Raw genomic sequence first — 12,227 nt, forward strand, 5'->3', positions numbered from 1 at the left:
GCAAGAACACTGGAGTGGGTTGCCATTTCCTTCTCCAATGTGTGAAAGTGAAAAGTGAAAGTGAAGTCGCTCAGTCGTGTCCGACCCTTAGCGACCCCACGGACTGCAGCCTACCAGGCTCCTCCATCCATGGGATTTTCTAGGCAATAGTACTGGAGTGGCTTGCCATTGCCTTCTCCGACGTTCTAATGTTACTCATTCCTTATTGGAAAGAAATTTTTGTATCATGAAAATCATTTGTGAATTTTTCAGCCACTCTAGTTGAACCTTGTACGTGTAGTATAGGTCTTTCCAAAATCAAGAGCTGATACCCACACTCATTTATTCCTGATTTATCTTCCATCTTACAATCTCCGTAGGTGAATATCATTCTCTACAGAGTAGATAACTATGTAATGCCCAACAAACTGGTTGAAGACCTGGACTTAATAATACAGAACTGTTGGACAAATAGATTGTATTTATTTTTTTAAATGGCTAATTTACCATGCTATTTTAATTTCTTAGAGACTGCCCATGTTCCATCTGTACTTGATTCTGTCATTTGTGGTGCTAATAAATTTTTCTTTGTGATTTCTTTAATAGAATATGGTTTTGATAAGTTACTAATATTTAAGCTGTATGTAAAATGGAAGTGATAATAATACTTCCTGTAAAACAACTAGTGCTTTTCCTTATAGTTAGTAACTTTTAGTTTCCTTTTTCTTTTCTTCTCTAATCACATGTTAGTTGTTTCATTATATAATAAAAGAAGAGCTTCTGGGGACTTCCCTGGCGGTCCAGGGATTAAGACTCCATGCTTTCAAAGCAGGGCATGGGTTTGATCCCTCCCTGGTCAGGTAACTAAGATTGCACTTGCTGTGTGGTGTGGCCAAAAAATTTAAAAATTTTTAAAAAAGAGGAACTTATGTTCTGTTCAATTCACACTCCTATCCTACAGCTTATTCCTAGTATGGGCACCTTTTTTCCATACTGGAACATTCTAACTACCACTCACAGCCCTTTACTTTGTATCCCCTAGGACCACTGTAATGTTCTCTTACCTAATGGAGCCTATTACCTCTATCTTTATTGATTAAGTATCAGTCCCTGAACCAGAAAATTTCTCTTTGTATATAGTCCCCAGCCCAGTACATAATTCTATTTGATTCACTGATCAAAAAAACATAACTTTGAATAAGCAAGATGAAAAGTGATACAGAGTTCCATTCACAGAAGCAGCTGAAATAGAGTAACAAACCATTTTACCAGCAAAAGTAAACAGAACCTTAGGAAAGCAAGAAATGGCTAGAGCTTCTCCTGCAAAGGAGGAGAATACATGAATTTTTGCCAAGTTCCTCCTTTTATCTATTTGTAGGTTCTTTAAATAAATCATTGCTCTCTTGTGTTTTCTTTCTGCGCTCTTTTCCTGGGGGGAATAACACTGATGGCCTTCATACTATTCCAGTTCTTACTATACCATCCTCAATGTTCCTTTCCAGACTTTTCTCTCTCCAAAGTCCAAGTAGGTCCAGCCTCCATAAGGACAGATTAGAGTTGACTGACACTAGCAGGACTCCAGTTCATCAGCATTCTATTCTAAGCTTGTGCTTTTTTGCATTTAAAGATGTGAATATGTAGCTCAAAAGTTAGTCATCTAACGTCTCTTACTTCCTTCAGATTTCTTCATTAGTTATCACCAAAATTTGTTCTAATTTCCAGGCCTCCCCTACTTTTCCATTCCTTCTTTCTCATCTCATGTAGTATTTCCTTAACAGATTTCCTGTTTAGAATCTTATTGCAGTCTTTATGGTTAGGAGAACCCTCAAGTACTGTTTCTCTTTGGGGTTTCCCTGGTGGCTCAGATGGTTAAGAATCTGCCTGCATGTGGGCAACGTGGATTTGATCCCTGGGTCAGGAAAATCCCCTGGAGAAGGGAATGGCTACCCACTCCAGTATTCTTGCCTGAAGAATTCCGTGGACAAAGAAGCCTCGTGGGCTACAGTCCATGGGGTTGCAAAGAGTCAGACATGACTAAACAACTGACACTTTCACTTTTCTCAGTATTTCTCATCATATCATTTTATTTGTGGTATCATAGTGGGCTTCATTGTTTATCAAATGAAATCTTCCAGCTGACCTTTAAAGGCCTTTCTGTTGCTGCCATGAAGTATTTTTATAAGTACTTTTTAGGAGTTTTTATTTAACCTCCACTTTATTTTAGCCTTGTAGATGAGGATAGATTATGTCCTTGCCTTGGTGTTCTTCACATAACCGAGTCAGTACACAGTAGATTATCAAAATATGATGGATCAACTGAGAAGTCTTGATTGATAAGTCAAAGTGTACATTACACTGAGTTGTTATCTTCCCAGAAGTTGAATTAACTCAGGTGAATCATATTAATTTTCAAGTTAAATTTGATAGAACTAATAAGTATCCTAAATAGTATGGCTTCTGATTGCATTGTATTTTTATTTGGAAAAAACTTTTACAGAAGGATTACACATAGACTTGTTTATTCTAGGCATTTACTGTATAAGCTATACATCAAATAATGACCTCATAAGAAATTTTAAGTCATCTTAACCTTTAGCCTTTGATTTTCTATAAAAAACATTTTGCTTTGTGTATAATATTCAAAATAATGCAAAAAACATGGCTGTTTTTCAGAATATTCAAAATGTAGTTTAAAAGCCTATTTAGTGTATTTCTTTTTGAAAAAAATAGTAAATATGGTTTTATAAATTTTCATTTCAGTTGCTTTTGCCAAGAGTAAGTTATTTGACGTTGGTAACTGACAAAGTGAAAAAGCACTTTCAGAAGGTTATGAGACAAGAAGACATTAGTGAGATATGGTTTGACTATGAAGGCACACCGCTGAAATGGTGAGTGAAATTTTCTGCATTATTAAGCATTGAGTATATGATAGCTTTAAGAAGATATAGTGCTTTGAAGCAGTTTTTAAAAAGTTCTGTGCAAGAAATCACTAGTCTAGTTCTATAATAAAGTGGATTTTAAATTAATGCTAAAATATTTTATTGGAAATATTTCTGCCTTCTATTTGGATGCATGGGACAGATTTATATATTTTCATCAATAGATTTTTTTATATGACATGATAATAGTATATTTGGTTATTTTTTTAACATATATTTAAAATATGAATAAGTCATTCTGTGATACTATTCAATTTTGTTTCTGTCTCTAAAATCTTTATAAACAGATATTTATATACAGATGATTACCTGATGGGGCATCTTTCAAACTGATTGCCACATACAGTTGACCACTGTGCTATAAGCACATGTTGTTTAGCTTTGGTCTAGTAGTTAAAGTATATTGATTTCCTTTTTATGTGAAAAATAATTTTGTTGATATATCAGAGTACTATATTTTTCAGAAAGATTTAAAATAAATATTCTTTTTCAGAAACATACTGAAAATAAATCCCAAATCTGGGCTTATCTATCTACAGATGATGTAATTTTGTGCTTCCTCTGTTACTGGGCGCTTTGGTCATTGGGCTTCCAAAAATATTTAAGGAAATTGAAGAAGTTACAGGAAGAAGAATAAAATGACCCACGATATGCTGAGATACAGTTGTTGAAATGCTTCCATATAGGTGTAGTTAAATGAAAAAGGTACAGACTGAGTCAAGCTTTAAGTGAAGCACGAAGAATATAAATAGTTTAATAATGGACTTGCTGTCTGAATCTTGGAATAGTAAAAAATGAAGACTTTTAAAAGAGGCTTAAAGCAAATAAAAGAGAGCTAGTAGGTATGTAATAAGTACAACTGTCTTGAATCCCAGGATCATTTAGAAATAAGGAGTGAACTTTTGGAACTCACCTTGTGCTGATTAATTTCCAAGAGTAGTTAGATTTCTCTTAATGATTCAGAAACCTACAAGGTAATGTCTTGTATTGAGTCATGGGTCACGTCACTAACCTTTTTTTTTATTTGGTATAACGTTCATTTTTTAATCAAAACAATACAGATCTTCATAATCACATTATCAGACTCATTATGACTCTTGAATAATTCTAGACCTCAGGCAGCATAGATAAGTCAATGTTTTCTGTTTTCTTTTTATTTCTCAGAAGAATTGGAGGTTTTGGAATGGGAAGGTGGCTTAAAAGAAGTATAAGAGCAGCAAGGATCAGGAGAGTAGAGGGAAAGGAAGGAGGGGGAAAGATTGTGGGTGAGTAGCAATAGGATATATCTATGTTCTTGACAGTTCTGTCTATATTATAATTGGATATTGAAATTGTATTGCGTTATGTGCATTAGTTGTCCATTTGGAGAAGGAAATGGCAACCCACTCCAGTATTCTTGCCTGGGAAATCCCATGGCCAGAGGAGCCTGGCGGGCTACAGTTATCGATTACCATAAGAAGAACTGATGTGACTGACAGTGGGCTTTTTAGTTTTATCATTGTAAAGCATAATTTCTCAACAAGGGCCGTATTGACGTTTGAAGACAGATAATTCTTTATTGTGGAAGGGCTACTGTGGATGTTGCAGTATTTTTAGTAGCAGCCCTGGCCCCTACTCACTGTTGCCAGTTGTGATAATAAAAATGTTGCAGGGCATGGGATGCAAAGCCACCTCCAATTGAGAAATTTTGGAAGAGATGAGAAACCTCAACTTAGCTTTTATAGTAAATGGTTATTATGTCTTCATCTTTCAGCTGCTATTTTAATTCATCTTGTGTAGTGATTATTTTTGTATTTGATGTGATTTGTCTTCTGTAGGTTTGTATTCTATATATGATATCAGTAAGTGACATTTGGTCCCATTTCTCCCTGTTACGTTGTCTTTAAGATACGTGTTCCTACTTTGTCATTATTTATCCTTTCTGAAAAACTTTTATTAAAGAGCGAAGTTATTTTTCCTTTTAGAGAGCTTATGTGAAAGCAGTTGTGTTCACATTGTCTTCATTTTAGTTTTGGGGGTGTTAACTTTTTATGTATGATACCAGTTTCATAGCTATGTCTTGTGCACTCATTTAATGGCTATTTAAAAAAATTTTTTTTATAATTTTATTTATTTATTTTGCCTGTGCTGGGTCTTCATTGCTCTGTGGGCTTTTCTGTCATTTATGACCAACCTTGATAGTATATTAAAAAGCAGAGACATTACTTTGCCAACCAAGGTCCGTCTAGTCAAGGCAATGGTTTTTCCCGTGGTCATGTATGGATGTGAGAGTTGGACTGTGAAGAAAGCTGATCACCAAAGAATCGATACTTTTGAACTGTGGTGTTGGAGAAGACTCTTGAGAGTCCCTTATATTGCAAGGAGATCCAACCAGTCCATTCTAAAGGAGATCAATCCTGGGTGTTCATTGGAAGGACTGATGCTAAAGCTGAAACTGCAATACTTTGGCCACCTCATGCGACGAGTTGACTCACTGGAAAAGACTCTGATGCTGGGAAAGGTTGGGGGCGGGAGGAGAAGGGGACGACAGAGGATGTGACGGCTGGATGGCATCACCGACTCTGTGGACATGAGTTTGAGTGAACTCCGGGAGTTGGTGATGGACAGGGAGGCCTGGCGTGCTGTGATTCATGGGGTTGCGGAGAGTCGGACACGACTGAGCGGCTGAACTGAACTGAACTGAAGATCTGGGGCTACTCTCGCGTTGCTGTGTATAGTCTTCTTATTGCTGTGGCTTTTTTTGTTACTGAGCACTGTCTCTAGGGCACGTGGGCTTCAGTAATTGCAGCACTTGGTCTCAGTAGTTGAAGCTTCTGGGTTTAAGAGCACAGGCTCAATTCAGTTCAGTTCAGTTCAGTCGCTCAGTCGTGTCCGACTCTTTGAGACCCCGTGAATCACAGCACGCCAGGCCTCCCTGTCCATCACCAACTCCCGGAGTTCACTCAAATTCATGTCCATCGAGTCGGTGATGCCATCCAGCCATCTCATTCTCTGTCGTCCCCGTCTCCACCCACCCCCAATTCTTCCTAGCATCAATAGTTGTGCCCTATGGGCTTAGGTGCCCCGCAGGATGTAGGATCTTCCCAGATCAGGGATCACATCCTTGTGTCCTGCATTGGCAACTGGATTCTTTACCACTGAGCCATCAGGGAAGCCCTTTAACTGCTTTTGATACAATGTTTCTTTTAGTATTGTTAGGTACTCTATATATTTGAGGAATGAATAATTTACTGAGGCGTGAATGTAATCCAAAGCCTCTAGACTAAGTTCTGACCTTTTCTCTCTTTGCTCCCAACCATAGCAATTTTCTCCTGTGTGATAAGAGTTGTTTTCCTGAAAATAGGTTGTCAATATCTGCCTAGCATTTAAGCAGTGGGCTTCATAGGATAGGATAATCATTGTAGAGAAGCAGCTACCACTGAAGTTTTGTACGACTTGGACTTTTGAGACCATAAAGATGTCTTAAGTAGTAGAGGAGCCACCACTGATGGCTCAGTGGTGGAGAGTTGGCCTGCCAGTGTAAGAGACACAGGTTCAATCCCTGATCCAGAAAGATACCACATGGTGCAGAGCTGCTAAGCCTGTGCTCCACAACTATTGATCCTGTCATCTAGCGCCTGGGAGTCTCAACTACTCCCAGCCTGCACATATGAGCCTGCAATGAGAGAACCCACTGCCATGAAAATGCCGAGTACTGCAATGAAGAGTAGCCCTCTCTTATCACAACTAGAGAAAAGCCCACGCAGCAATGAAGACCCAGGACAGCCAAAAATAAATAAATAAAATTATTAAAAATTATCAAAAAAAAGAGTAGAGGAACATTTATTTGAGTAGGATGATTATAGCTGCCTTATGTTTGATTCTTTGGAGTTTTAAGTAAATTCAAGTGAGAAAGAAAATAGAATACCAGTTTAGACAATTCCTAAAAGAAGGAAGAAAGTATAAATTGATATTCTTTCTCTTTATAATAACTCTTTCTCCTATTTATATTAATTATTTTGCAGATATTTAATCATCTGTGTGAGGTACTTGAGCAGGTGCTTTGTAGCTTAAGCAGTGGCTCAGAAGAGGTGCTGAGTAAATGTTGAATGAATAGATGAACCTAAGTTTTTTTATTGATAAAACTGAGACTCAAATAAAATAACTTACTCAAATGAGCAAGTAGGACCATATATTGAGGCTGTCAGTTCAGGGATCTTTTTGCTGTATGTGGTGGTAATTCTTTTTGTTAGTTGTTGTTGCTTTCTCTGATTCTGTATGTTCTAATTACATGTTAAATTGTCCATATTAGAATAGGAAAATATTTAAGGATGGTGGTATGCATATAATGAATACTTAATATATTGTCGATTTGTGAAGAGGTGCCAAGGAGGCTTTATCTGTTTAGTGCTTTATCCTCTACATTCTTTATGTCTTTTAATGTTTAAAAATTATATGGGAAATGAAAAAAGCTGATCTTAAGGATCTCTTTCTTGAAAGTGTTTGAGTTGATTAGTCAGCAGAGGGTGCTCTAACATTACACTTTAAGAGATAGTTACAAGAGTCAGACAGGACTGAGCGACTTTCACTTCACTTCTTGTTACCTTAACTCAAGTGTTCAGATTTGTTACTTTTATATTAGGCTTATTTTAGGAGAAAAGACCTTGGTTCTTTAAAGAATACTTTGCTAGTTAGATCTTAGGCCTCTAGGTACAAAATTCAGAAAAAGTTCTCTGTCAACTGTAAAACATGTCTCTACTGGGATATTATTGTTTTGTATAAATTGACTTATTTTCAAGACTGACTATTGGAAATAAGTTGTTGAAACTACCTTTGAATTTAAAGAAAAGCAACAAATACTGAAGTTGTAGACATACAATATCCATTGACCCAGAATTAATTAATACTGTACCTATGTGATTTCAAAAGTGAATTTTAACAAAATAACTTTTACATCTTAATTGTAAATACTGTCCAGGCTCTTCTCTTACATCTAGTCATTTTTCTAAGGTGGTGAATTTTTAGAATTTTATAAATTATTCTGTAAACTAGATTTTTGAAATGTGGCTTACTTATTAGCATTTTACACAGGTAGTATCCCTTTAGTTGGTTATTTCTGTACTTTTTCTTGCAAAAGAATAGACTTAGAAAGCTGAGACACACAGTGCTAGCCTGTAATTGTTTGTATTTATACCATAGAGAAAGGCAAAATAGATTGTATTCATCAAATTACTTTGGTTTGCATTTGAGTTAAACCTCTTTTTATTTATTAAAATGTAAGTGACTTAGCAGCAGCAGCAGCAGCAGCAATCCTGTTTTCAGTGAATCACTAATGTAGGAAACTTATGAATAGAATGCATTTATTTAAATGAAATGGAGTGGGACAATAGTTCTCTAGAATATAGGGAACATTCCTTTCAATGCTAGTCTTAAAATACTGGTTTGCTATCTAATTCAGATGTTTAGACTAGAATGAGCACCCTTGGCTAACCTCAGAGCGTACCTGTTACTGCTATACCGTGTACAGTATGTCCATGTGTTTTACCAGTAATGAAAGAGTAAAGAAGCAACAACTTATGCAGAAAAATTGTTAATTCATTTTGAGGATTGAATTTAGAAAAGGCTAGAGCAATTTAGGCAATGCCAAAGAATGCTCAAACTACCGCACAATTGCACTCATCTCACACGCTAGTAAAGTCACGCTCAAAATTCTCCAAGCCAGGCTTCAGCAATATGTGAACCGTGAACTCCCAGATGTTCAAGCAGGTTTTAGAAAAGGCAAAGGCACCAGAGATCAAATTGCCAACATCCGCTGGATCATGGAGAAAGCAAGAGAGTTCCAGAAGAACATCTATTTCTGCTTCATTGATTATGCCAAAGCCTTTGACTGTGTGGATCACAATAAACTGTGGAAAATTCTGAAAGAGATGGGAATCCCAGACCACCTGACCTGCCTCTTGAGAAACCTGTATGCAGGTCAGGAAGCAACAGTCAGAAATGTACATGGAACAGCAGACTGGTTCCAAATAGGAAAAGGAGTACGTCAAGGCTGTATATTGTCACCTTGCTTATTTAACTTATATGCAGAGTACATCATGAGGAACGCTGGGCTGGAAGAAGCACAAGCTGGAATCAAGATTGCTGGGAGAAATATCAATAATCTCAGATATGCAGATGACACCACCCTTATGGCAGAAAGTGAAGAGGAACTCAAAAGCCTCTTGATGAAAGTGAAAGAGGAGAGTGAAAAGGTTGGCTTGAAGCTCAACATTCAGAAAACAAAGATCATGGCATCTGGTCCCATCACTTCATGGGAAATAGATGGGGAAACAGTGGAAACAGTGTCAGACTTTATTTTTTGGGGCTCCAAAATCACTGCAGATGGTGATTGCAGCCATGAAATTAAAAGACGCTTACTCCTGGGAAGGAAAGTTATGACCAACCTTGATAATATATTAAAAAGCAGAGACATTACTTTGCCAACAAAGGTCCGTCTAGTCAAGGCAATGGTTTTTCCCGTGGTCATGTATGGATGTGAGAGTTGGACTGTGAAGAAAGCTGATCGCCGAAGAATTGATGCTTTTGAACTGTGGTGTTGGAGAAGACTCTTGAGAGTCCCTTATACTGCAAGGAGATCCAACCAGTCCATTCTCAAGGAGATCAATCCTGGGTTTTCATCGGAAGGACTGATGCTAAAGCTGAAACTCCAATCCTTTGGCCACCTCATGCGACGAGTTGACTCACTGGAAAAGAGTCTGATGCTAGGAGGGATTGGGGGTGGGAGGAGACGGGGACGACGGAGAATGAGATGGCTGGATGGCATCACCGACTCTGTGGACATGAGTTTGAGTGAACTCCGGGAGTTGGTGATGGACAGGGAGGCCTGGCGTGCTGTGATTCATGGGGTCGCAGAGAGTCGGACACGACTGAGCGACTGAACTGAACTGAACTGAGAGCAATTTAAGGAAGAAAAAAATGAATAAAATGTGAAAGTAGGTGTAACACTATTCTGGTGCAGTCAGTTTTTACAGCACAGTAGATTGAACCTTTGCTGGTTGTGTCGTCTTCTGGGTGTATTCAGGTTCAAGTCCTCACTACTTCCTTTTCTTTTAACTTTAGGTTCAACTGGCAGGATTAGCAATGTAACAGCCGAAAGGCTACATTACAATTTGCTCATAGGTATGGCTTATGTGGTTTCTGTATTATAGGTTAGGAGCTTCCTAACAAAACTATATAGAATATCCATTTAGAAGAATTGTGCAAATTACTACTTTTGAAATTTTTGACATAAATCAGATTATAGTGTAAGAAAAAGTCAGTACTTTTAACTGTTTGCTAGTTCTTTTTTTTAGATTTTCTTGCATAGTGATAGATTCACCAGAAATAAGGAATCTTGGAACCAGTTAATTCAGGTGGTGCATTTGTTTGGAGTTAGTATGCTTGCATCAAAATCATTCTGACATAAACAACTGCATTGATGATCCACATACGATCTGTATACTTTGACAATATATATAAGTAAATAGTTATTTTTCTCCTGTATTTTTCTGGCTTAGTTTTATTTTTAATGTTTGTTACAGGTTAGATATTATTTTATTTAAAATGCTTTTATGGTAATATTTTACATGTTTTAAATTTTAATGTTTTAGAAATTATCGTACTTAAATTTCCATCCTAATCCTCAGTATGTCAGGAAAAATCATCATCATTTACTGAGACTAGTAAACTTTAAAATATATATGTGTGTATATATGTATATTTAAGTCACTTTATAAATCATTTAGAGAAGAATAAAGGAATGGTGTATAATAACTTTATTAGAAATTTTACTAAGCATTTAAATACAGAAATTCAAATTTTTGCTCCATGTTTTCACTGGTTTTGAATGTGTATATATAAAAAATGGGCAGTGTCCTCAATGCAAATAACTGCTCATTAGTTATCAAACATTCAAATAGACCTCTATGAAGTTCTAGCTTATCATTACTTCTGGTTCTTTGTGTGGTTAACAGCAGTGCTTTGCAAAATTATTAAAGCCTTATATCATTATTTTATTGTAAAATAATTTCTTTTTTAAATGAGTAAACATCCAGTCCAATTCTTTTTAATTTCTACATCATCTAATTACTTCCAGTCATCTTTGTGTACAAATCTACCTTTCACTTTTGCCCACTTACTGTCAGGGCAGGAGGAGAAGGGGATGACAGGATGAGATGGTTGGATGGCATCACCGACTCAATGGACATGAGTTTGGGTGGACTCTGGGAATTGGGGAGGCCTGGCGTGCTGCGGTTCATGGGGTCGCAAAGAGTCGGACACAACTGAGCGACTGAACTGAACTTACTGTCAAAAAAATTGCAGTGTACATATAGCGTTAAAGATAAGAATATTGACACTCATTCTTTTAGCAAAAATGAAATGTTTAGATTCTACTCATAAAATACTATATGAAGAAATACTTTCTTTGATTATGTGGATAAGAGTGCCATATGTCCTTAGAAATACACTGTTCATTCATCAGTTCTTGAGTTTTATAAAATTCATTGAAAGGATATCATCATCTAAAGACTCATAGTCTGAGATTTTACTTAAATGATCATTTTCCCAATGTCTTTAAAGTCTAAAGTACTGGTTTGTGTCTCTTTGCAAAAATCTTCTGATTTATCTAATTGTGTAGCCATTCTCTGTCATTTTGAATTTTCACCTGTGTTAATGAGAGCTGAAAGCAGACTCCAAAGATGAGGTCTGCATCCTTATTTTATACTTTGTTGAAATACGATATGATGTTTTAGGTGACAAAGTAAGAAAATGGAAGAAGGATACATTATTATATCTTTCTACTAGGTGTAACATTATTCTTCCATTCTTACTAATCTCATCAATCTTTTTTTTTTTCAGTTAGGAATAATTGATAAGTAATGATGAAATAATTCTGGAATGAAGTAGCAAAATGTTTCAAGATGGAGGAAAAAAATAAGATCACTAAATGTCACAGTATGTCTTAGATTTATAAAAAGGTCCAGTGAATTCATATGGCAGTTGCTAATCTTATTCTTTTTTTTCAAGTGAGTTTTCTTTGTGATTTTTGGAAGACTTTTAAGAAAAAATTAAAGTTATAAAATATTAATCTTAAAATAGTTATAACTGCACAGAAAAGAAGTTCACAATCTAATATTGGGCCCATTGGATTTTTATTGGTATACCAAGGGTTAACTATTCTATGGATCTTGATTTATACATTCAGCAACTCTTATCTACCCTGTTTGAGATTCTGTGCACTTACAGTTTTTTTTTAATGTTGAGGGTAAAAAATTGATTATTGAATCTTAC

General features: G+C 36.4%; 1 protein-coding gene across 2 annotated transcripts in view; it reads left to right on the top strand.

Moving 5' to 3' along the window:
* ATG5 (autophagy related 5) overlaps positions 1–12,227 on the top strand; it is a 117,775-nt gene that overhangs the window by 18,544 nt on the left and 87,004 nt on the right. For both annotated transcript variants that reach the window (XM_055432867.1, XM_088840676.1), the window contains exon 3: positions 2,740–2,867. In XM_055432867.1, coding sequence (XP_055288842.1) covers positions 2,740–2,867 — 128 coding nt within the window. The remainder of the gene's footprint in view (positions 1–2,739; positions 2,868–12,227) is intronic.

This window comes from Moschus berezovskii, chromosome 10 (assembly GCF_049115385.1).
Source record: "Moschus berezovskii isolate FMDL1 chromosome 10, NW_MosBer_1.0, whole genome shotgun sequence".
Classification (NCBI taxonomy): domain Eukaryota; kingdom Metazoa; phylum Chordata; class Mammalia; order Artiodactyla; family Moschidae; genus Moschus; species Moschus berezovskii.